Source organism: Astyanax mexicanus, chromosome 22, assembly GCF_023375975.1.
Source record: "Astyanax mexicanus isolate ESR-SI-001 chromosome 22, AstMex3_surface, whole genome shotgun sequence".
NCBI lineage: Eukaryota > Metazoa > Chordata > Actinopteri > Characiformes > Acestrorhamphidae > Astyanax > Astyanax mexicanus.
Genome location: NC_064429.1, coordinates 12,691,778 through 12,718,203, shown reverse-complemented (window position 1 = coordinate 12,718,203; position 26,426 = coordinate 12,691,778). Strand labels below are relative to the sequence as shown.

The following is a 26,426-nucleotide window of genomic DNA, read 5'->3' as shown; positions in this document are numbered from 1 at the left end:
AAGTAAAGTATCAGTTTATCTGTTTGGATGTTGGGATGTTCTGGACCCACAGTGAGAACTTGGTTTAGGTGCCACTGGATTACTGACCTGAAACATCAGAATGAATTTGGTTTTAATTTAAGTTCTAATAATAATAAATAATTTTAACGTGTGTGTATGGTGTGTGTGTATGGTGTGTGTGTGTGTGTGTATGGTGTGTGTGTGTGTGTGTATGGTGTGTGTGTGTGTGTGTGTTTCAGGTGGATGAGGATGTGCTGATAACTAACTCGTATGAAACGGCTCGGCGAACGGCTCAGAACTTCCTCTCGGTCTTTCTCAAAAAGTGAGCGTCCTTCTCCTCTGTCCCTTTGGGTCCCACTCAGCCTGTGTACACGACTCTCACCTGTGTGTGTGTGTGTGTGTGTGTGTGTGTGTGTGTAGGTGTGGCAGTAAGCAGGGGGAGGAGGACTACAGGCCGCTGTTTGAGAACTTTGTGCAGGATCTTCTCTCCACAGTCAACAAACCCGAGTGGCCGGCGTCTGAGCTGCTGCTCAGCCTGTTGGGACGATTACTGGTACACACAGCGCCCCCTACAGCACACCACTAATACACACACACCCCACTGTACACACACACCCCACTGAACTAAGCGTGATGTGTTACACTGAATTCTGTACATTTATTCCAGTTAGTTTAGTGACTGAGTGACTAAACAACTTTACTAGTCCTGTCATCATCACTTATGTGGGTGGAGTCTCCCTCAGATTTCTTTCATTAGTGTTTATAAATAAGGGTTACTCTACAGTTACAGTAGATACAGAATCACCAGCACTGTAATCTGTTGTACCCGTACTGCTCTGTAATTAATCTACGGTTACAGTAGATACAGAATCACCAGCACCGTAATCTGTTGTATCCGTACTGCTCTGTAATTAATCTACAGTTACAGTAGATACAGAATCACCAGCACTGTAATCTGTTGTACCATACTGCTGTGTGATGCTTCTGAACGTCACCAAGGAGAGCCGAATTTCAGCACAGCACCTCTTCTTTTACGTTTTCTATTGTTTAATAAGTGACGATAGATTGACTTAAAACAGAACTGTCTAAAAAGTGTTTCACACTCCACCACCACACCGACCGGATCCTAATTCAGCTTCTGACCAGACTGTGGTTCCCAACATCTTCCACACACGTTACACTGTAACACTGTCTTACTCACTTAAAACTCTGTGCCACCTTAAAAACTGTGTGTGTGTGTGTGTGTGTGTGCAGGTGCACCAGTTCAGTAATAAGCAGACGGAGATGGCTCTGAGAGTGGCGTCTCTGGACTATCTGGGCACTGTAGCAGCTCGGCTCAGAAAGGACTCTGTTACCAGCAGAATGGATCAGAAAGCCATCGACCGCATATTACAAGAGGTACAGCACCCCCAGTTCTCCCAGTCCTCCCAGTCCATCCAGTCCTCCTAGTCCTCCCACTCCTCCCAGTCCATCCAGTACTCCCAGTCCTCCCAGTCCATCCAGTCCTCCCAGTACTCCCAGTCCATCCAGTACTCCCAGTCCTCCCAGTCCATCCAGTCCTCCCTGTCACTACAGCCCCCAAGTCAGACAGTCTGCAGTACTGAATAACTGATTGAATAACTGCAGCTTCCTGTGATCCTCATACAGAGCTTCGTGTTCGTGTGTGTGTGTGTGTGTGTGTGTGTGTTCGTGCTTTTTAGAGCTCAGGAAACGATGAAACTCAGCAGCTACAGAAAGCTCTGCTGGACTACATCGATGAGAACGCAGAGACTGACCCGGCGCTTCAGGTGAGTCTCTCTCTCTCTCTGATAAAAACGTTATTAATAATGTATTAAATGATGATGTAATGCTCTGCTGCAGGTATAAGATGAGCACAGCAGACTTTAAACTTTGTTTATTGTGTTCAGCTGTGTGAATATTCGCTGTATATGTAAACGTAGCTCTGCTAGAGTTTTTTTTTAGACCTGGCTGTTTAATAAAGCTGTTTTCTGGAAAGACAGTGCTTTAAATTTCTGCACAGCCTCAGTGTGTGTGTGTGTCTGTAGTTTTCGCGGAAGTTCTACATCGCGCAGTGGTTCAGGGACTGCACCACCGAGTGTGAGAAGGCCATGCGGACTCAGAAGCAGGACGACTCTGACGGCGCTCAGCACGCTAAAGAGCTCCGGGCCACTCGAGACATCATGCAGCGAGCCGAGGCCCGCAAAAAATTCCTCCACACCGTCATCAAAGCCTCCACAAATCAGTTTACTACGCTCAGGTACCGTTTACTTCACGCTCATACCCATCAGCTGTGCGGTTTCCCGCAGTTTAGTCTGATCTGTGGTTCTGGGTGTGGTTTCAGGATGAATTCAAACACTGTTGACTATGATGACGCCTGCCTTATTGTACGCTACCTGGCCTCCACCAGACCCTTCTCCCAAAGCTTCGACATCTACCTGACACAGGTAATACACAGCTATTTATACCCATAATCATCCACACAATCCGTAACCCCAGCTCTACACCTCAAATATAACCACATGTAGTTCTTATTTAAAGCCAGAAAAGCTTATTCTGACAGACTGTGATTCACTACAGGAAGTGTAGGGGGCGCTCTATAATGTAATTGTGTGTGTGTGTTGCAGATTCTGAGGGTGCTGGGGGAGAGTGCGATTGCTGTCAGGACCAAAGCCATGAAGTGTCTCTCTGAGGTGGTCGCTGTGGACCCCAGTATTCTGGCCCGGGTAACTCAGAGTCTTAGTGTACAAGACTGTAGTTGTGTGTAAGGTGTGCAGTTAATAACCCTGTGATGTGTGTGTGTGTGTGTGTGTGTGTGTTACAGGCGGATATGCAGCGTGGAGTGCACGGGCGTTTGATGGATAACTCCACCAGTGTGCGGGAGGCGGCGGTGGAGCTGCTGGGCAGGTTTGTGCTGAGCCGCCCTCAGCTCACAGAGCAGTACTACGACATGCTCATCGAGAGGATACTGGTGAGGTTCACACACACACACACTCTGAGACACACACTAACCTTAAATTACCACACACACACTACCCTAACCCACACACACCTGTGACCATGTGATGTTAACAGAGTTTAAAGAACTAAATGGGGTCACTATTAATTCTATTGGTAGTGAATCATTAACAGAAAACAATAAGCCACAGTGTTTATTTAAAGCGGCGGGGTGTAATCATCCAGTCACACCCCTCCCACAGACAGCCCACAAACCCGCCCACAGACACACACACAGACCCCGCCCACAGACACACCCACAGACCCCGCCCACAGACACACCCACAGACCCTGCCCACAGACACACTCACAAACCCTGCCTACAGACACACCCACAAACCCCGCCCACAGACACATCCACAGACCCTGCCCACAGACACACCCACAGACCCTGCCCACAGACACACCCACAAACCCCGCCCACAGACACACCCACAAACCCCGCCCACAGACACACCCACAAACCCCGCCCACAGACACACCTACAGATGCCCACAATAAACAAGCCACACACATTAATACTTTCTTTTACATAATGTGGCAAAAATGTTGTGAATGCTACCTCACTCTTTGTGTGTGTGTGTGTGTGTGTGTGCGTGCATGTGCGCGTGTTTGTGTGTGCGTGTGTGTGTGCGCGTGTTTGTGTGTGTTTGTGTTTGTGTGTGTGTTTGTGTGTGTGTTTGTGTGTGTGTTTGTGTGTGTGTGTGTGTGTGTGTGTGTGTCCCAGGACACGGGGATCAGTGTGCGGAAGCGTGTGATAAAGATCCTGAGGGATATCTGTCTGGAACAGCCGGAGTTCACCAGGATCACAGAGATGTGTGTGAAGATGATCCGCAGAGTCAACGATGAGGAGGGAATCAAAGTAATTACACTTATCACACTTATCACACACACACACACACACATACATACATACACACACACACTTACAATCACACACTTATGGCACCTCACACACACGCAGTCTGGGGTCAGTGGGTAGTCAGTGGGTGGTCTGGGGTCAGTGGGTAGTCAGTGGGTGGTCTGGGGTCAGTGGGTGGTCGGGGGTGAGTGGGTGGTCTGGGGTCAGTGGGTGGTCAGTGGGTGGTCTGGGGTCAGTGGGTGGTCTGGGGTCAGTGGGTGGTCAGTGGGTGGTCTGGGGTCAGTGGGTGGTCAGTGGGTGGTCTGGGGTCAGTGGGTGGTCCGGGGTCAGTGGGTGGTCAGTGGGTGGTCTGGTAATGTTCGTACTCTCTCTGTGCAGAAACTGGTAAATGAGACGTTCCAAAAGCTGTGGTTCACCCCTACGCCCAATCACGACAAAGAGGCCATGAACAGGAAGATCATCAACATCACTGATGTGGTGAGTACAACCCAACACCACAGCCTGACCTATACTCTTACCCTACACCACAGCCTGACCCACTTACCCAACACCACAGCCTGACCTATAATCTTACCCAACACCACAGCCTGACCTATACTCTTACCCTACACCACAGCCTGACCCACTTACCCAAAACCACAGCCTGACCTATACTCTTACCCAACACCACAGTCTGACCTATACACTTACCCAACACCACAGCCTGACCTTTACTCTTATCCAACACCGCAGCCTGACCTTTACTCTTACCCAACACCACAGCCTGACCTTTACTCTTACCCGACACCACAACCTGACCTTTACTCTTTCCCAACACCACAGCCTGACCCACTTACCCAACACCACAGCCTGACCTATACTCTTACCCAACACCACAGCCTGACCTATACTCTTACCAAACACCACAGCCTGACCTATACTCTTACCCAACACCACAGCCTGACCTTTACTCTTACCAAACACCACAGCCTGACCTATACTCTTACCCAACACCACAGCCTGACCCACTTACCCAACACCACAGCCTGACCTTTACTCTTACCCAACACCACAGCCTGACCTTTTCATCTTACCCAACACCACAGCCTGACCTTTACTCTTACTCAACACCACAGTCTGACCTTTACTCTTTCCCAACAACACAGCCTGACCCACTTACCCAACACCACAGCCTGACCTATACTCTTACCCAACACCACAGCCTGACCTACACTACCGTTCAAAAGTTTGGGGTCACATTGAAACGTCCTTATTTTTGAAGGAAAAGCACTGTACTTTTCAATGAAGATAACTTTAAACTAGTCCTAACTTTAGACAAATACACTCTGTACATTGCTAATGTGGTAAATGACTGTTCTAGCTGCAAATGTCTGGTTTTGGTGCAATATCTACATAGGTGTATAGAGGCCCATTTCCAGCAACTATCACTCCAGTGTTCTAATGGTACAATGTGTTTGCTCATTGGCTCAGAAGGCTAATTGATGATTAGAAAACCCTTGTGCAATCATGTTCACACACCTGAAAACAGTCTAGCTCATTACAGAAGCTACAAAACTGACCTTCATTTGAGCAGATTGAGTTTCTGGAGCATCACATTTGTGGGGTCAATTAAACGCTCAAAATGGCCAGAAAAAGAGAACTTTCATCTGAAACTCGACAGTCTATTCTTGTTCTTAGAAATGAAGGCTATTCCATGCGAGAAATTGCTAAGAAATTGAAGATTTCCTACAACGGTGTGTACTACTCCCTTCAGAGGACAGCACAAACAGGCTCTAACCAGAGTAGAAAAAGAAGTGGGAGGCCGCGTTGCACAACTAAGCAAGAAGCTAAGTACATTAGAGTCTCTAGTTTGAGAAACAGACGCCTCACAGGTCTCCAACTGGCATATTCATTAAATAGTACCCGCAAAACACCAGTGTCAACATCTACAGTGAAGAGGCGGCTGCGGGATTTTGGGCTTCAGGGCAGAGTGGCAAAGAAAAAGCCATATCTGAGACTGGCTAATAAAAGAAAAAGATTAAGAGGGGCAAAAGAACACAGACATTGGACAGAGGAAGACTGGAAAAAAGTGTTGTGGACGGATGAATCCAAGTTTGAGGTGTTTGGATCACAAAGAAGAACGTTTGTGAGACGCAGAACAAATGAAAAGATGCTGGAAGAATGCCTGACGCCATCTGTTAAGCATGGTGGAGGTAATGTGATGGTCTGGGGTTGCTTTGGTGCTGGTAAGGTGGGAGATTTGTACAGGGTAAAAGGGATTCTGAATAAGGAAGGCTATCACTCCATTTTGCAACGCCATGCCATACCCAGTGGACAGCGCCTGATCGGAGCCAATTTCGTCCTACAACAGGACAATGACCCTAAACACGCCTCCAAATTGTGCAAGTACTATTTACAGCAGAAGCAGGCAGCTGGTATTCTATTGGTAATGGAGTGGCCAGCGCAGTCACCAGATCTGAACCCCATTGAGCTGTTGTGGGAGCAGCTTGACCGTATGGTACGCCAGAAGTGCCCATCCAACCAATCCAACTTGTGGGAGCTGCTTCTAGAAGCGTGGGGTGCAATTTCTCCAGCTTACCTCAACAAATTAACAGCTAGAATGCCAAAGGTGTGCAATGCTGTAATTGCTGCAAATGGAGGATTCTTTGATGAAAGCAAAGTTTGATGTAAAAACAATGTTATTTCAAATACAAATCATTATTTCTAACCTTGTCAATGTCTTGACTCTATTTTCTATTCATTTCACAACATATGGTGGTGAATAAGTGTGACTTTTCATGGAAAACACAAAATTGTTTGAGTGACCCCAAACTTTTGAACGGTAGTGTATACTCTTACCCAACACCACAGCCTGACCTTTACTCTTTCCCAACACCACAGCCTGACCCACTTACCCAACACCACAGCCTGACCTATACTCTTACCCAACACCACAGCCTGACCTATACTCTTACCCAACACCACAGGCTGACCTTTACTCTTACCCAACACCACAGCCTGACCTTTACTCTTACCCAACACCACAGCCTGACCTTTTCATCTTACCCAACACCACAGCCTGAGCTTTACTCTTACCCAACACCACAGCCTGACCTTTACTCTTTCCCAACACCACAGCTGGACCTTTACTCTTATCCAACGCCGCAGCCTGACCTTTACTCTTTCCCAACACCGCAGCCTGACCCACTTACCCAACACCGCAGCCTGACCCACTTACCCAACACCACAGCCTGACCCACTTACCCAACACCACAGCCTGACCTTTACTCTTACCCAACACCACAGCCTAACCTATACTCTTACCCAACACCATAGCCTGACCCACTTACCCAACAGCACAGCCTGACCTATACTCTTACCCAACACCACAGCCTGACCCACTTACCCAACAGCACAGCCTGACCTATACTCTTACCCAACACCACAGCCTAACCTATACTCTTACCCAACACCATAGCCTGACCCACTTACCCAACAGCACAGCCTAACCTATACTCTTACCCAACACCGCAGCTCAGTGTAATGTGTTGTAATGTTTCTGTGCTCCTGTAGGTGGCAGCGTGTCGGGACTCAGGTTATGATTGGTTCGAGCAGCTCCTGCAGAACGTGAGCTTCTATATTAAACGTTCTCTGTATACACACACGCACACACTCGTACACACGCACACACACGCATACACACACACACTCTCACACAATCATACACACACACACTCTCACACACTCATATACACAAGTAAAAGATGATGTTCTGTAATGTATGTGAGTAATAGTTTATACCATATGAATATTATTAATATCTCCTGTATTTAAATCTGCAGTTACTGAAGTTGGAGGAGGACTCGTCCTATAAACCCACCAGGAAGGCCTGCGTCCAGCTGGTGGACAATCTAGTGGAGTACATCCTCAAACACGAGGAGGCTCTCGCAGGTACACACACACACACACACACTTATTCTAAGTTATATTTTAAGTCTTCTCTGTAAAGTAGAGACAGTTACTCCAATAACAACAGGATAAACCCAGTGTGTGTACGTGCGTATGTATGTGTGTGTGTGTGTGTGTGTGTGTGTGTGTGTATGTATGTGTGTATACAGAGCATAAGAGTGTGAACTCTACGCGTATGGTGGCGTGCATCACTACTCTGTACCTGTTCAGCAAGATCAGAGCTCAGCTGATGGTCAAACACGCCATGACCATGCAACCCTACCTCACTACCAAGTGCAGCGTGAGTACACACACACACAAACACACACACACATTATATGCTATGAGTTTAATCAAAAAACTGTGTGTGTGTGTGTGTTTGTGTGTGTGTAGTCTCAGAGTGATTTCCTGGTGATCTGTAATGTAGCGAAGATCCTGGAACTGGTGGTTCCACTGATGGAGCATCCGAGCGAAAGTTTCCTCACCACCATCGAGGAGGACCTGATGAAGCTCATCATCAAATACGGCATGACCGTGAGTTCATCACACACACACACACACACTGGGCTGGGCTCGGTGTGTGTGTGTGTGTGTGTGTGTGTGTGTATAGTGTGTGTGTATAGTGTGTGTGTGTAGTGTATAGTGTGTGTGTAGTGTATAGTGTGTGTATAGTGTATAGTGTGTGTGTATAGTGTATAGTGTGTGTGTGTGTGTGTGTATAGTGTGTGTGTGTGTGTATAGTGTATAGTGTGTGTAACTGTGAGGTTGTGTGTCTGCAGGTGGTGCAGCACTGTGTGAGCTGTCTGGGCTCGGTGGTGAACAGGGTGACCCGTAACTATAAGTTTGTGTGGGCGTGTTTTAACCGGTACTACGGCGCCCTGACCAAACTGAAAGTGCAGCACCAGGAGGGCAGTGCCAGCCTGGCACAAGCGGCAACCAAAGCCGCGCTGCTGCGCTCACTATTCACTGTGGGGGCGCTGTGCCGACACTTCGACTTCGACCTGGAGCAGTTCAAGGGCAACACCAAGGTACACACACACACACTATACATTATATACACAGACACACACACTATACACACACTATACATTATATACACACACATACACTATACACACACTATACATTATATACACACACACACATACACAATAAACACACTATAAATTATATACTCACACACACTATACACACACTATACATTATATACACACACATACACTATACACACACTATACATTATATACACACACACACTATACACACACACTATACATTATATACACACACACACACACACAATAAACACACTATAAATTATATACTCACACACACTATACACACACTATACACACACTATACATTATATACACACACACACACAATAAACACACTATAAATTATATACTCACACACACACACTATACATTATACACACACACACACTATACATTACATACACACACTATACATTATACACACACTATACATTATACACACACACACACAATAAACACACTATAAATTATATACTCACGCAAACACACTATACATTATACACACACACTATACATTATGTACACACACACTATACATTATATACACACACACACAAAATAAACACACTATAAATTATATACTCACACACACTATACACACACTATACATTATATACACACACACTATACACACACTATACATTATATACACACACACTATACGTTATATACACACACACACAATAAACACACTATAAATTATATACTCACGCACACACACTATACATTATACACACACACACACACTATACACACACTATACATTATATACACACACACACTATACACACACTATACATTATAAACACACACTTTATACACACACTATACATTATATACACACAGTATACAAACTATACATTATATACACACACTATACACACACTATACATTATATACACACACACTATACACACACTGTACATTATATATACACACACACTATACATTATATACACACACACAGACATAATAAACACTATAAATTATATACTCACACACACACTATACATTATATACACACACACTATACATTATACACACACACACACAATAAACACACTATAAATTATATACTCACACACACTATACACACACTATACACACACTATACATTATATACACACACACACACACAATAAACACACTATAAATTATATACTCACACACACACTATACATTATACACACACACACACTATACATTACATACACACACTATACATTACATACACACACTATACATTATACACACACTATACATTATACACACACACACACACACACAATAAACACACTATAAATTATATACTCACGCACACACACTATACATTATACACACACACTATACACACACTATACATTATATACACACACACTATACACACACTATACATTATATACACACACACACAATAAACACACTATAAATTATATACTCACACACACTATACACATACTATACATTATATACACACACACTATACACACACTATACATTATATACACACACACTATACGTTATATACACACACACTATACATTATATACACACACACAATAAACACACTATAAATTATATACTCACGCACACACACTATACATTATACACACACACACACTACACACACTATACATTACATACACACACTATACATTATACACACACTATACATTATATACACACACACACAATAAACACACTATAAATTATATACTCACGCACACACACTATACATTATACACACACACACACACTATACACACACTATACATTATATACACACACACACTATACACACACTATACATTATAAACACACACTTTATACACACACTATACATTATATACACACAGTATACAAACACTATACATTATATACACACACTATACACTCACTATACATTATATACACACACACTATACACACACTGTACATTATATATACACACACACTATACATTATATACACACACACAGACATAATAAACACTATAAATTATATACTCACACACACACTATACATTATATACACACACACTATACATTATATACACACACACTATACATTATATACACACACACACTATACATTATATACACACACTATACATTATATACACACACTATACATTATATACATTATATACACACACACACTATACATTATATACACACACACACTATACATTATATACACACACTATACATTATATACATTATATACACACACACACTATACATTATACACACACACACTATACATTATATACACACACACTATACATTATATACATTATATACACACACACTATACATTATATACACACACACTATACATTATATACACACACTATACATTATATACACACACACACTATACATTATATACACACACACTATACGTTATATACACACACACACTACATTATATACACACACACTATACATTATACACACACACTATACATTATATACACACACACTATACACACACTATACATTATATACATTATATACACACACACACTATACATTATATACACACACACTATACATTATATACACACTATACATTATACACACACACACTATACATTATATATATACACACACACACACACACTATACACACACTATATATTATATACACACACACACACACTACACACACTCATACACTATATACACACACACACAACTATACACACACTATACATTATATACACACATTAGGTAATAAGTGTAACTGTTGTATATTAATAACGTATGCGTTTTATAACACGGTCAGTAAAAGTGTGTTTTACTGCAGTCAGTTCCGTAGTAGTTTACTGTACACAATTAACAGTATTATATATATATATATATATATATATATATATATATATATATATATATATATATATATATATATATATATCAATTAATTTAGTGATCAGTATTGATACTGAGTATTGATACAGTAATTCAATGTTTGAAGCTCTGTAAAGGTCTTATTATAATTATTAACTATTATTATTATTGTCAATATGTTGTGTAATACTGTGTGTGTGTGTGTGTGTGTTTACAGATTGAGATTAAAGAGAAAGTTCTGGAGCTTCTTCTGTACTTCACCAACCATGAAGATGAGGAGGTTAAATGCAAAGCCATCATCGGCCTGGGTACAACACACACAGACACACACACACACACACACACACACACATACACCTGTAACCACCTTATTATCAGGCAGTAATCAGGCCTGCAGTGAATGGTATTTGTTAAGGTGTGTGTGCAGCTCCCATAAACCCCTAACCTTCAGCTCTCTGATACAGAACCTGAATCAGATCTGACTGTTTTACTTTTTCTTTAATTAATAAAGAGCTGAATCTGTGATTGGATCTTCTCAGAACTAATAATAATCCTGAATCTTCTGATTGTGGTTCTGAGTGTGGTTCTGAGTGTGGTTCTGATTGTGGTTCTGGTTCTGCAGGGTTCATGTTTATAATGCACCCCAGCCAGATGTTCGTTCCAGAGGTGAAGACTCTGTATAACGGGCTGCTCTCAGAACCCAAGAGCTCCGTCGCCCTGAAGATCCAGGTGCTGAAGAACCTGCAGATGTACCTGCAGGAGGAGGACTCGCGCATGCAGGAGGCCGACCGAGAGTGTGAGACACATTAACACACACACACAGTAACACACACACAGTAACACTCACACGCACACACACACAGTAACACTCACACACACTGTGTGTCTATTTGTGGTTAATAAACACCTCCATACTCTGAGAGATCAGCCCAGAGTCTGTTTATTACTCCCCATATTATTACATTCCACCTTAAATAGTGTGGAATAAAACTGATTGAACTTTTAAGGTGGAACATGAAACTCAAGTATGTGCTAGTTGTTGTGGTATACATTGACATGCCAAAAGTCATGGGAGCAACTTACTAGTTTCTTTCCCGTGATTTAATGTGTGGCATGACTGTGTGATGAGAGTAGCTCAGGTAACCACGTCTGACCGCATGTCATGTGTGTATCGCGTGTGTGTGTGTGTTTGTGTGTTTGTGTATTGTGTGTGTATCGTGTGTGTGTGTGTGTGTGCAGGGCAGAAGCTGTCTAAGCAGGAGGATCTGAAGGAGATGGGAGATATCTCGTCGGGGATGAGCAGCTCCATCATGCAGCTCTACCTAAAGCAGGTACTGGAGGCGTTTTTCCACACGCAGTCCAGCGTCCGACACTTCGCCCTCAACGTCATCGCCCTGACTCTCAGCCAGGGGCTCATACACCCCGTACAGGTACACACACACACACACATTACACACACACACACAACAGTATCCACTACTTTCTTTTACATATAAACTTTAGCAGAAGGAAGCTGGAGCTCTCAGACTGGGATCAGTGTCGGGTTTAGTGTGGATCTGTAGAGCTGAGCTGCGGGGACTTTGTGTGTAACCAGTAACAGCGTAAAAGCGTCTTTATCCAGTGTAGGTGTTTGAATGTAAGTGTAATCCAGTCTGTAAAACAATGTTATATTCTTAATTACAGGTTAGAATAGTGAATAGTAGTAGCTAGATAAATGTCCGGTTGGTTTATGCAGGTGGATTTATTAATGCTACACAATAATACAGTAGAATAAAAAATACAGTAATGAGTGTGTACCACAGATATATAGTGCAGCTGAATCACCTGAATACTGAACACCTGTGGGCCCTGCTGTAGACCCTTCAGCCCTGCGTTTTGCTTCTCCTCACGCAGTGTGTCCCGTACCTGATCGCCATGGGAACGGACCCGGAGCCCACCATGAGGAACAAAGCTGACCAGCAGCTGGTGGAGATAGACAAGAAGTACACGGGCTTCATCCACGTGAGTAACACACACACACACAGCCCGCATTCTCCACCACTGTCTCGGAGCTGCAGTGTAACACTGTGTGTGTGTGTGTGTGTGTGTTGCAGATGAAGGCCGTGGCGGGGATGAAGATGTCGTTTCAGGTGCAGCAGGCCGTGGTGGGCGTGTCATCGTCTGTGATTCGCGGGTTCCGTAAAGACGAGTCGGTCACGGCGCTGTGCTCTCACCTCTACAGCCTGATCCGCAACAACCGGAACCAGCGCCGAGCCTTCCTCATCTCCATGCTCAACCTGTTCGACGACAGCTCGGTTAGCTCACACACACACACAGTATACAAACACACTTTACACACTATACACACACACACAAGCCATAATGTTATGACTATATAACTTGGTTGTGAAGTTTTATCTGGAGGGACAGCTGGCTTGGGAACACCTGTTCACACCTGTATAAGTGAAGTAGTTTACGGGTATTGATGATGAAGATACTAATGGGATACTAATGATGAAGAACGGCAGCGTCGGGCTAGAATTGTCCATGTAAACAGAAATCACATCTATATTCAGTGCAGGAGACCCCACCCACATATCCCACAGTGCACTGCAGCGTTCTTCAGCTTCCATAGAGCAGTATAACCAGTTCCTCTCTCATAATGTTCACCTGATCACCTGACTACTAATTACACTCTACTGTAGCAGGATCTGATATTGGACCTTAATGTGTCTCTTTCTCTTTCTCTCTCTCTGTCTCTCTCTGTTTCTCTCTCTCTGTCTCTCTTTCTCTCTTTCTGTCTCTCTCTGTCTTTCTCTCCCCCTGTCTCTCTCTCTGAGCAGAAGCTGGCGGTGAAGATGCTGTTGTTTATGGCTGATAATCTGGCGTATTTCCCGTATCAGAATCAGGAGGAGCCGCTCTTCATCATGCACCACATCGACATCACACTCTCCGTATCCGGCAGCAACCTGCTGCAGACCTTCAAAGAGGTACACGCACACACACACACACACGCACGCACGCACGAACACAAACACACACACACACACAGAGAACCAGAGCCTGTTCCACACTGGGTTTCTTGTGTTATAATTCTTTTATGTGTGTGTGTGTGTGTGTGTGTTCAGTCTCTGGTCAGGCCGGCGGATCGACCCCCCAGGAAGCGGCGTTTGCGGGTGCGGGTGAAGGAGCCGCGGCGGGAGCAGGAGGAGAAGAGGGAGGAGGAGGAGGAGGCAGAGAGAGGTGAGGAAGAGGAAGATCAGGAGGAAGAGGAGGAGGGAGTGGTGAAGGTGCAGGAGGTGCAGGAGCACGGCCGCGGCTCGGAGGCGGAGTCAGAGTCGGATTCTGATCTGGAGGACGTGGAGGCAGTGATGGAGCGTCTGCCCGGCGACAGTGCCGCCCTGCTGGACTTCGCCCGAGCGTCTCAGGGCATCCTGCTACTGCTCGTCCTCAAACAGCACCTCAAAAACCTCTACGGCTTCTCCGACGGGTACAACACACACTCACACACTCACACACACACACACACACACACACAGATACCACGGCAACCCACACAGCAATACGCACATGTTGTGATGTGAGGACACACAAATCTGATCTGATAGTGTATAGATAGGTGTGGGCGGTTCTCTCAGCAGATCTGATCTGATTTATTCTCAGTCTGAACATCAGTGTTTTTCTCTCTGTGTGGGCATCGTCTTCATCAGTAACACCTCCTCCTCCTCTCCTCCTCCTCCTCCTCTTCTCTCTGCAGTAAAATACAGAAGTACTCTCCCTCAGAATCGGCTAAAGTCTATGAAAAAGCCGTGAACAGGAAGTCCAACGTGCACTTCAGCCCTCGCCAGACCATCGACTTCCTGTCTCACGACGACGTCCACAGCGAGCTCACCGACGACCTGCGGAGGAAGATCGTCAAGCAGTATCTTGACGTACGTACACACACACACATTACACACACACACACACACACACACAGCTATCACTCCAGGCTGCGGTTGTGTTTCCTGTCCTGCTGCTCAGCTGGGTTCAGTTCTCTGTCTGGGTGATTCGTATTTTACATATTATATATTATATTATTATATATCAGGAAGAGCGCAGGAGAGCAGGTGAGAGGAAGTGTAAGAGTTCCAGACTCAGGAACACAAAACACAACCGTCTCTAGTTCCTCTGGGTTCTAGACTCTAGACAGCAGTGAGTTTAGAGCTCAGCTCTCAGTCAGCCGTTACCAATCAACAGCAGAATCCTGTACTGAACTGTGTGTGTATATAATGTGTGTGTGTATATTGTGTGTGTATTGTGTGTATAATGTGTGTATTGTGTGCGTGTATTGTGTGCGTGTATTGTGTATATGTGTGTGTGTGTGTATAATGTGTGTATTGTGTGTGTGTGTATAATGTGTGTATTGTGTGTGTGTATAATGTGTGTATTGTGTGTGTGTATAATGTGTGTATTGTGTGTGTGTGGTCCTGCAGTTTAAGCTGCTGATGGAGCACCTGGATCCTGATGAAGAGGAGGAGGAAGGTGAGGCGAGCGCCGCCGTCCGAAACAAAGCCATCACCGCCCTGCTGGGGGGGGCAGGGGGGGGCAGCAGCCCCCGAAACCACCACCCGGCCGAGTCCGAGGAGGACGACAGCGAGGGGGAGGAGAGAGCGCCGGGGGTGAGCGCACGCACACACACTCTTACACACACACACACACACACACTCACACACACTGTAACTGGGTGTGCACCCCCTGCAGGCGAGTCGGCGCGGGAGGAGAGGTGCGGAGGCTCTGCAGGGGAACCTGGGTGAGTCGGTCAGCGCTCTGGACATCGTGGCCATTCACCGGCCGCGGTACCGGGAGCGCCCCCAGCTGGCCCGCGTCATCCAGCGCACCGCCGATGGCTACAGCGTCCAGTGGCTCTCCGGATCCTACTCCAGCTCCTGGACCGAGGCCCGGCGCCGGGACGGCAGGAAACTGGTGCCCTGGATGGAGAACATCCGAGAATCAGACATCGTCTACAAGAAGATCTCCCTCACCAGCGGCAACAAACTCACACACAAACTCACACACACACTGCGCAGCATCTACACACACAGAGACCGCACCTCCAGCTAATACACACACTATACACACACACACACACTGCGCAGCATCTACACACACAGAGACCACACCTTCAGCTAATACACACACAATATACACACACACACACACACTGCGCAGCATCTACACACACAGAGACCGCACCTCCAGCTAATACACACACACTATACACACACACTGAGCAGCATCTACACACACAAAGACTGCACCTCCAGCTAATACACACACACTATACACACACACACACACACAGCGCAGCATCTACACACACAGAGACCGCACCTCCAGCTAATACACACACACTATACACACACACACACACTGCGCAACATCTACACACACAGAGACCGCACCTCCAGCTAATACATACACAGTAACAAACAAGCACTCCAAACGTCACACACACACTTATTACAGGTCCAGTGATGCCCAGTGTACTCGTGTTTGAGTCCCCTCACTCCCCTTTACACAAACACACACACACACACACAATAAACACACACACACACACACACGCATGCACACAATACACACACACACATTACACACACACACTATATACACACACACAAAATGCGCTGTTATACACTACAGACTATACCATTTTCTATACTGTGTGTAATGTATGTGTGAGTGTGTGTATAATGTGTGTGCGAGTTTGTGTATAATGTGTGTGTGTATTGTGTGTATAGTGTGTGTGAGACGCTGGGGACTGAAATGTTAGGAACATTTGTACGGGTGCTTTTTGGCTGCTGTGCAGCAGAACTCCCTCTGCTTTGATTTGTATCCAGTGTAAAATAGTTTATGATAAATATTGTTTATATCTATACAGAAATGGAAATATTTACTGAATGTTGGAGAAAATTAGTTTGTTGATGTTTTTACATTTTTCCTCCTCTTTTCTTTCTTAGCGCCGGAATCTTTCTTACAGTCCGGCTCTTCCTGTCGTGGCGCCTCGGCGTCGCCGGCTGTGCGTTTTGTACGATAGCGGGGTGTGGATGTAATTTATTGTGTAAAGCATGCAGTATGCAGCCGGGCCAGCGGCCGCACGTGATTGGCTGGAACAGTGGCTCCACCGATGGAACAAATACTGCAATAAATTTTCTACTTCTCTTACCGAGGCCTCTCTCTGTCTCTCTGTGTATCAGTCTGTGTATTTTAGTATTTTGTATTTAAATGTTTGAGGAATGTCAGAAAATAACAAGAACAAAACACCCTGCTGTGAGGAACATTACTGGAATGACATTGTACCTGCTGACTGTCACACATGGGGGCGGTAGTGCACTGGAACCAGCGTTAACCACATAAAACATCTGCTGCTAACGGGACACACCTTCACACGCATCTATAATTTACCTGCTGCTTCAGGTGACGCATCAGGATCAGGTGTGATGCTCAGAGACACGGACAAATGGAGCGTTTATTTATATTTTTTGAAGATTTACTGATCATTTATTTCACTCTGTAGTTGTATAATAATTCCAGACTGTATTTATGTTTGTGTTTCTCTGTATATATTATTATTCTCCTCTTTATTTTCACCCTGATCTTCAAAAACTCAGAACCCACAAGATGGAAAACCACCACAGAGCAACTATTATTATTATTATTATTATTATTTGGGTGTTTTTTCTTAGCACTGCAGTGATTAGCATAATGGTGGTGTTGGTGTGTGTTGAGCTGGTACAGTGGATCAGATACAGCAGTGCTGCTGGAGGTTTTAAACATGTTCTACAGAACACTGTTATACTGTCTGCCAAACAGACTCCATAATCACACAGCGGCAGCAGAACAGGTGGTAGTTAGGAACCCAGGGATTGTGGGAAGCCACCGTTCGTACAGATCACTAAACTACCCCGCTAGAGCTGCCCCAGCCCACCACCAGTTACACCATCACAACTACAGCAGCATAACCTCTGATCTCTGGAAGATCACAGAAACATCACAGTGGGGTGAGGGCTATGATGGCTGTGCATTATCTGGTAAAATATGTCTGCTGAGCCGTTTAGACGATCTCCTGTAGAAGGTGTGTAAAGGTGAGGTGAGAATTGTGTGTGGTAAAGGTGAGATAACCTCACACTCATTCTTCCACTGGTTAATAAATAATTGCGGTTGGTTGGTGCTGTAATTAGATGATGAAGCTTCAGGTGAGTTCTGTTTCAGCTCAGCGTAAACCCATTCCCCTGAAACCAGCTCAGACCTGAAGACCAGTAACAATCCCATCACACTGTTTATCACACCGTTCATCACCAACATTAATCACCAGCGTTCATCACCAACTTTAATCACCAGTGTTCGGCTTTACGTTCACACACAGTCTGAAACCACATCGACTCCACACAGTCCGAGAGTTTTTTTTTTCACCATTTAAGGTGGAATAGAACATGTCCACCTTAAACGCAACCGCATCTCCGGGCCGAGTGCTTCTTCAGCAGGTGATAGGACAGGTGTTGGTCGAGGAAGGCGAGGCGGCGCTCGTACGCGGTGGGTCTGCAGCAGGCGGGGGGAGGCGCCCCCTGCAGGACGCCGGTAGCGGCGAGGCTGCCGAGGATCCTGTCGTAGTTGGTGGAGCCGAGACACCGCCCACTGCAGTACCTGAAGATCAGCTCCTCCTCACTCAGGTAACCCAGCCCCACCTCCGATACCCTCACCTGTACCTGCCTCAGACCACACCTGCCCCGCCCACCAGAACCCGGGGACAGACTGACCTTTAGAACCGGGGGATTCAGCTTAGCCTGGAGGGAGGAGAGAGAACCTGAGAGAGAGAGAGAGACAGGGGAGAGAGGAAGACAGACAGAGAGAGAGTTGTTTACTGTACAAACCTATAAAACTACAGTTATATTACAACATTTTTCTTATTACTATATTAACTGGGTTATAATATTCACTAACTCTTCTGGACACTTTATCAGGACCGTGTTCTTGTTGACAGGTTAGCATGCTTGCTAACAAAAAGCCAATCTTCTCAATATATGTTAGCAAACATCCTGAACAGTTTTTCTGACAGCATCCTCACTATTAGCTATTAGCATATTTGCTAACTAGTGAAGTCATTAGATTCAATTAGCTAATTTAGCAGAAATGCCAATAAACCTGTGGGGTTTAGAGTCTGAGTCTGAGCGCTAGTGTAACCCTTTACTGCTGTATTTATACAGTTAACCTGTGCAGGTGTGTGTTCACCTCCACCTCCCCGCTGAGACGCACTCTGGGTCTGGAGTGAAGTTCTGGGTTCCGCTGGGTTCTGGTTCTGATCACACGGTTCTGGACACTCCAGGTACTCAGTTCTCTGAAGCTTCTGTAGAGGTTTAGGACAGATGCCTCTCGGTACCAACAGAACCACCAGCAGAACATCCAGCAGCTTCATCTCCCACCCTCCACCTGCAGCAGACAGACAGATATATAGACAGTTAGACAGGTAAATGGATGGATGGACAGACAGGTACAGATCTTTACCTGTGTAAACAGCTCTGACGCGTTTCAGGTCGCTCCCTCTGTCCTCACTCTTCAGTCAGCTCAGGTGAGAGGTGGACAGGTAGATAAGAAGAGCCCACCCCCACCTGCCTGTAATACCCAGCTCTTCCACAGCTCCGCCCCCAGGGTGAGGTTGCACCTCCTCTCTGAATCTCTAGCTCAGTTGTGTTGGGTTGGGCTAGGGGCTGAGTGTCTGTGTATTGGGTTGGGCTAAGGGCTGAGTTGATTGTGGTGTATTAGGTTGTGTTGGGTTATGTTGGATTGGAGTGTGTTTTAGTGTGTTTGTTGGGTAGTGTTGGGTTGGGCTAGGGTCTGAGTGTGTGTAAGGTATTGTTGGGTAGTGTTGGGCTGTACGTAGGCGGGTTGAGCAGGTGCGGTAGCTGTGTTTCTATATTGGAGTGAGTGGCTGCTGTGGGGTTTGAGCTCCATCTGCAGAGATAAACTCATTATCCTCTTAACCCCGAGTGTACCGCAGCCTACTGCCCCCCCAACCCAACTCAACCAACCAATGAGGAGACAGAACACCCCCCATACCCCTCCACACACACTCCCCAAACAACCCCTCAACCCCCTCCCCCCCCCCAACACCCCATGCTGAACCCCCCGGCAGCCCCAAAGCTAACAGCAAGGCGGGACAGGCCTCACTGCACAGGGGCTGTGTGTGTGTGTGAAGTGTGAAGTGTGTATGTGAAGTGTGTGCTGCTTGGACTGATCTTCAGTAATCCCATCAACGGCAAACGTCTGTAGGAAGACAACGCTGTGTGTGTTCTATGAAAGACGCGGTGTGTTGTGAAAAAGACGCTGTGTGTGGTGTGCGGTGAGATGATGGTTCGAGGGTAAAGGCTGGTATCTTGTCTGAAGAGGAAACATGCTGAGCCTAAGCAGAACCCGGTCGCTGTGGATCTGGGTCGTGTTTGGAACCATGTGTGTGCTAGATGTGGCCTTCAGTGCCAGGAGAACATCCAGCAGGAGATCTGGTGAGTACAGAGATCCGGTGAATCTGGGGTGGTTGCTGTGGTGTAGAACAGTGTAACCAGGTTCCAGGAGTTTAGGAGGAACATTCAATATCCATATAAAGCTCTAATAACATTAACATGCGCAGTTTAGACAATATCTGTATATGAGTGTGAGTTTCACTAGTTATTGTATCACCCCAGAGCAACAGCAACCACCCCTGAGCCACAGCAACCACTCATAAAGCAACATCTTTATTCCGGATAATTGAGCCTGACCTCCAGCGTAGAAAAGACAAAACACTGCATGCTGTCAAGTGTGTTTACAGTACAGGTGTGAGGTTAGTAGAGTGTGTTTATCTCTGTTTATCACAAAGAGTGTTCTCTGTGCTGCATGTCTCTGGGCTGCAGGTCTCTGTGCTACAGGTCTCTGTGCTGCAGGTCTCTGTGCTGCAGGTCTCTGGGCTGCAGGTCTCTGGGCTGCAGGTCTCTGTGCTGCATGTCTCTGTGCTGCATGTCTCTGGGCTGCACGTCTCTGCGCTGCAGGTCTCTGCGTTGCAGGTCTCTGCGCTGCAGGTCTCTGTGCTGCAGGCCTCTGTGCTTCAGGTCTCTTTTGGGATTTTCAGTAGCAGCTGTTTCTCTTGCTGTTTTTGCTGCAGAGCGGTTAAGTCCGCCGTTGGACATCCAGCTGCAGACGGTGAACTGCACAGCCATCAGAGTGCAGTGGAAGATGCCCCGGAGACATGTCAGCACCATCACCGGCTACAAGGTATCTCCACAACTTCTCCTCTAAATGAGCTTCATGGAGAATCACTCAACCTTCTTCTCCGGGAAGGAGTAATCCTACAGCTGAAGCTGATTGGACAGTGTCAGTGTTTACCTTTTTTCTTTACCCTTACTGTGCTGATTTGGTAGTGGGTGTGGGCGTGTCTTAATACTAATCATTTCAACATTTTGTTTCCCGGTGTTCACCATATGCTACTGCTAATCAGATTAAAATGAGGAGCTGTGCTTTTTGGTTAGCACCTATAAACTCCTGACCTTCAGCTGCAGAGATGAAGAGCTCTCAGGGTTTATTCTGCTGTAGGTCTGGAGGTGAACCGGACATTACTGTAAACATCACTGAGAACACCAACCTATCGACATCGCTGGAGGTCAGACTGTCTAATTCTGTCTCTCAGACTGTCCCACTTTCTGCTCCTCATCCTAAACATGATTCACCCTCACGGCCTAATGCCGCTGCACTCGGCTCTTGGCACGCTCTCTGCTTACGGCACACCCCCGGCACACCCCCGGCACGCTCTCACCTAGCTCTCAGCTTTCGGCACGCTCTTGGCACGCTCTGGATGGGAGCTGAATTGTGCTCTGTGTAGTGAGGGAGGATCTGTATCATTACCACTGAGTCTGTGACTATTCCACAGGTGTTCTACTCAGAGGTGAGGATTGGTCGACCCCTGAGCTCACCTGTGACTCTGGACGTCCCTCTGAGTCTGGACATGCTGACTACTGTACGTCTACTCTCTAAACATCTCTCACAATCTGTAGTACTCTAAAGCAGTATGGTTTCGCTAATAAAAAACACAACGTGAGATTCCTTCTAAAGATCCTCTCAGGTGGAGCTATCAGGTGGGCTACACGCGTGTGCTCCACCCAGAGGATCTGGGGAAATAATCTCCTGTGTTTTATTGGAGGTGTGTTTGTTGGACTGTTTGTCTGCTGAAGCTTTTCTGATCTGATTACAGACAGTTTTAATTCTGTTCAACAATAAAATGCAATAAATTATTACTCTTCCTCAGGGACAATTTGATGGACAAGCAAGTTTTGTAAGTAAAAATATTCCTTTCTTCCCTATACCCAACCCTGAGATTCCCCCTGTACCCAACCCTGAGACTCCCCCTATACCCAACCCTGAGATTCCACCTATACCCAACCCTGAGACTCCCACTATACCCAACCCTGAGACTCCCCCTATACCCAACCCTGAGACTCCCCCTATACCCAACCCTAAGACTCCCCCTATACCCAACCCTGAGACTCCCCCTATACCCAACCCTGAGACTCCCCCTATACCCAACCCTGAGATTCCCACTATACCCAACCCTGAGACTCCCCCTGTACCCAACCCTGAGACTCCCACTGTAACCAACCCTGAGACTCCCCCTATTTGTGTTTGTTTGTTTATTTGTGTTTGTTTGTTTATTTGTGTTTTTTTTTATTTGTTGAGGACGTGGTGATCGGGAAGCTGAAGGTAGCTACACAGTACCGGGTGAGTGTCGGGGCATACGGATGGGCGGGGGAGGGACGTCCCAGCATGCCCCGGGACGTCAGCACCTCGTCTCATGGTGAGAACAGTGATTGATCAGTTTATCAATATTTAAATAATATAAACAGATGAAACGTGGGGGACTGTCTCGGCTGCAGCTCACAGTCGTTTGGGAGGAAACACTTTAAATGTGAGACAGGTACTGAACCTGTCTGTCTCTGTGTCTCTCTCAGAAGTGTGTATGCCCCCCTCGCCCCCCGCCCAGCCCGTAGTGTCGGCTGTGTCGGATACAGAGCTGGCTCTGTCGTGGGAGGAGGGCGAGAGTGAGGGCAGCGCCCCCGTCCTGCACTTCCTGGTGGCTTATATCAGGTGAGAAACACCTTACCTGTACAGGTGTGACCCTGAGGGATGGGGGGATTACAATCCCAACTATACACAGTACACAATATAACAGTACAAATATGCATGTGTGTGTGTGTGTGTGTGTGTGTGAGACAGGCCGGAGATGGACACAGAGTGGACGTATATCCGGGAGCCGGTAGAGTCCAGGTCGATGGTTCTGAAAGGTCTGATCCCGGAGACGGAGTATCAGTTCATCATCAGAGCCGTAAACACACATGGGGTCAGCCCCCCCAGCCCCATCAACCCACCCGTCCGAACACTGGGTAACACACACACACACACACACACACACATTTACACACACACACAGATATTAGTGTGATTAGTGTTATGAACACAGGTTGCTAGATTCTGCATGCTGGCTGAGGGGATTCAGGCTAATTAAATTAAATATCTTAATTATAGACGGAGGATACAGGCTGAAATTAGACTTAAGCCCCTCCCCCAACTCTGTCCTGAACTACCCCAGACTGAGACCAGCAGCCAAACCCCCCCCCACTGAGAGAACACTCAAACACTGAGACTGAGACACACAACACTGTAATAACACTGCACCTGATCCCCGTTCTGATCAATATAACTCTCTCTCTCTCTCTCTCTCTCTCTCTCTCTCTGTTATTCTCTCTCTCTCTCTCTCTCTCTCTCTCTCTCTCTGTTATTCTCTCTCTCTCTCTGTTTCTCTCTCTTTCTTTCTCTCTCTCTGTTATTCTCTCCCTCTCTTTCTCTCTCTCTCTTTCTCTCTCTGTTATTCTCTCTCTCTCTCAGGTCTGGTAGATGTGGGCAGTGGAGATTATGAACTCTATATCACTCAGTCTAAAAGTAAAGATGAGGATGGTGTTGATATCGATGACTCTGACTACGATATATTCATAGAGGAGGTACATCACATTACATAACATTTATATCTCATCAATCACGTGGCGCAATGTAATGTACTTGAGTTGATGGACCCCTATATGAATCCCATACTGCATTGTATTACATCCAATTACATTTCATCACATGACTTACATTGCATTGTGTCACGTCAGATTCTGCGGGATTACATTTCATTACATTTCATCACATCAGACTTCATTTTATACGTTTCATTCCATCATAACACAAAATGAATATGCTTCGGACCAACCAGCCCTGATTTAATTAATGAATTCTGAAGCTCCAGTCTCTCACACACAGCCGGAGCTGAGCTGATCGAACTGGTTTCATCAGTAGCTCTAGTGGGTGGGGCCTGTGTGGAGAGGATTCGTGCCCCCTGCTGTTCAGGGTTCATCCTTAATCCCGGACACGCCCCCCCCCCCACACCCTCCTCTTTCTGCAGCTCAATCCGTTTCCTGCCCTGAAGACCAGCAGCCGACGCTCCCAACTTCGCTCCCGAACCGGAACGCCAAGGAACGGGAACGTCATCTACAGAATGAGAACAATCCCTGCCCCCCAGAACACACCTGTCCCCCAGAGCACACCTGTCCCCCAGAGCACACCTGTTCCTGAAAACACACCTGTCCCCGACAGCAGCACCTTTACCCCGGCCGTTACAGTCTGGACCCTAACCACCACACCTGTCCCTACCCCCACCCAATCCACAACTACAACCTCCACTGCTCCTCCCAGGACAAGCCTCGCCCCCTCCACCACAGCCCCGCCCACTCCCAGCCCCTCGGTGTCGGTGTGGAGCGGGCCGGACCCTCGTGTTTATAACAGTGCGTGTGAGGAGACGCTCTGCCCCCCCGACAGTTTCTGCGTTAACGACTACGAGCGCGGGGGCTCACGCTGCCACTGCAACCTCGGCCACCAGGGGGCGCTCTGCTCACAAGGTGAGAAACTCACCCACACGCTACAGTCCGGTTACACCGAGTTTAATATAAATATTACCAAAATGATTTACTGATATCAGTTATCAGGATCAATAAGTTATCAGGATCAATAAAAGACAGTTCAGAGGTAGAAGATTCTCAATCCTTCAGTCATCAGATTCCTATATGATCAACCATAACATTAAAACCAGTAAATAACACTGATGATCTGTTTGGGTGGTAAAAATTAGGCAGCGAGTGAACAGTCAGGCTTTGAAGTTGATGTGTTGAATATAAAACAGTAGCTGATCGTTGCCGTGACGACTGTATCTTGTCATTTCCTCAGACCAGCCCCTGTGGTATTGTGCTCCCCTGTGTTTAGTGTAATGTTGGTTACGCTGGTTTGTGGGTGTGGTTTGGCAGGTGTGTGGGTGTGGTCACGCAGGTGTGTGGGTGTGGTTCGCAGGTGTGTGGGTGTGGTTAGGCCGGTGTGTGGGTGTGGTTAGGCCGGTGTGTGGGTGTGGTTATGCTGGTGCGTGGGTGTGGTTACGCAGGTGTGTGGGTGTGGTTAGGCTAGTGTGTGGGTGTGGTTATGCTGTGCGTGGGTGTGGTTAGGCTGGTGTGTGGGTGTGGTTACGCTGGTGTGTGGGTGTGGTTACGCTGGTGTGTGGGTGTGGTTACGCTGGTACGTGGGTGTGGCTACGCTGGTGCGTGGGTGTGGTTACGCTGGTGTGTGGGTGTGGTTACGCTGGTGTGTGGGTGTGGTTAGGTTGGTGTGTGG

General features: G+C 46.3%; 3 protein-coding genes across 10 annotated transcripts in view; 2 read left to right on the top strand and 1 right to left on the bottom strand.

Moving 5' to 3' along the window:
* Positions 1 to 17,879, top strand: part of nipbla (NIPBL cohesin loading factor a) — a 33,633-nt gene extending 15,754 nt beyond the window's left edge. For 6 of the 7 annotated variants that reach the window (XM_022664902.2, XM_049470354.1, XM_049470349.1 and 3 more), the window contains 25 exons: positions 240 to 322; positions 421 to 553; positions 1,255 to 1,398; positions 1,701 to 1,787; positions 2,046 to 2,257; positions 2,342 to 2,444; positions 2,625 to 2,723; positions 2,822 to 2,968; positions 3,722 to 3,856; positions 4,235 to 4,333; positions 7,409 to 7,462; positions 7,678 to 7,786; positions 7,954 to 8,084; positions 8,177 to 8,317; positions 8,563 to 8,811; positions 11,911 to 12,001; positions 12,316 to 12,489; positions 12,933 to 13,123; positions 13,587 to 13,694; positions 13,787 to 13,987; positions 14,516 to 14,662; positions 14,801 to 15,162; positions 15,430 to 15,604; positions 16,148 to 16,333; positions 16,416 to 17,879. In XM_022664902.2, the coding sequence (XP_022520623.2) occupies positions 240 to 322; positions 421 to 553; positions 1,255 to 1,398; positions 1,701 to 1,787; positions 2,046 to 2,257; positions 2,342 to 2,444; positions 2,625 to 2,723; positions 2,822 to 2,968; positions 3,722 to 3,856; positions 4,235 to 4,333; positions 7,409 to 7,462; positions 7,678 to 7,786; positions 7,954 to 8,084; positions 8,177 to 8,317; positions 8,563 to 8,811; positions 11,911 to 12,001; positions 12,316 to 12,489; positions 12,933 to 13,123; positions 13,587 to 13,694; positions 13,787 to 13,987; positions 14,516 to 14,662; positions 14,801 to 15,162; positions 15,430 to 15,604; positions 16,148 to 16,333; positions 16,416 to 16,775 (3,921 nt within the window). In that variant the 3' untranslated portion in view covers positions 16,776 to 17,879. The remainder of the gene's footprint in view (positions 1 to 239; positions 323 to 420; positions 554 to 1,254; positions 1,399 to 1,700; positions 1,788 to 2,045; positions 2,258 to 2,341; positions 2,445 to 2,624; positions 2,724 to 2,821; positions 2,969 to 3,721; positions 3,857 to 4,234; positions 4,334 to 7,408; positions 7,463 to 7,677; positions 7,787 to 7,953; positions 8,085 to 8,176; positions 8,318 to 8,562; positions 8,812 to 11,910; positions 12,002 to 12,315; positions 12,490 to 12,932; positions 13,124 to 13,586; positions 13,695 to 13,786; positions 13,988 to 14,515; positions 14,663 to 14,800; positions 15,163 to 15,429; positions 15,605 to 16,147; positions 16,334 to 16,415) is intronic. The other variant, XM_049470353.1, reaches the window with a different exon arrangement.
* Positions 17,880 to 19,075: 1,196 nt separating this feature from the next.
* On the bottom strand, positions 19,076 to 20,127 carry gdnfb (glial cell derived neurotrophic factor b). Its single transcript, XM_007242957.3, has 2 exons — positions 19,944 to 20,127; positions 19,076 to 19,518 (listed from the first exon to the last, which is right to left on the bottom strand). The coding sequence occupies exons 1-2, from the start codon at positions 20,125 to 20,127 to the stop codon at positions 19,157 to 19,159; spliced, it is 546 nt and encodes a 181-aa protein (XP_007243019.1). The 3' UTR covers positions 19,076 to 19,156.
* A 721-nt stretch (positions 20,128 to 20,848) lies between these two features.
* LOC111191006 (pikachurin) overlaps positions 20,849 to 26,426 on the top strand; it is a 14,367-nt gene continuing 8,789 nt past the window's right edge. Inside the window, exons 1-9 of one of the 2 annotated variants that reach the window (XM_022664895.2) lie at positions 20,849 to 21,211; positions 21,847 to 21,956; positions 22,609 to 22,695; positions 22,984 to 23,010; positions 23,412 to 23,529; positions 23,684 to 23,819; positions 23,949 to 24,115; positions 24,618 to 24,730; positions 25,174 to 25,666. In XM_022664895.2, coding sequence (XP_022520616.2) covers positions 21,103 to 21,211; positions 21,847 to 21,956; positions 22,609 to 22,695; positions 22,984 to 23,010; positions 23,412 to 23,529; positions 23,684 to 23,819; positions 23,949 to 24,115; positions 24,618 to 24,730; positions 25,174 to 25,666 — 1,360 coding nt within the window. In that variant the 5' untranslated portion in view covers positions 20,849 to 21,102. The remainder of the gene's footprint in view (positions 21,212 to 21,846; positions 21,957 to 22,608; positions 22,696 to 22,983; positions 23,011 to 23,411; positions 23,530 to 23,683; positions 23,820 to 23,948; positions 24,116 to 24,617; positions 24,731 to 25,173; positions 25,667 to 26,426) is intronic. The other variant, XM_049470679.1, reaches the window with a different exon arrangement.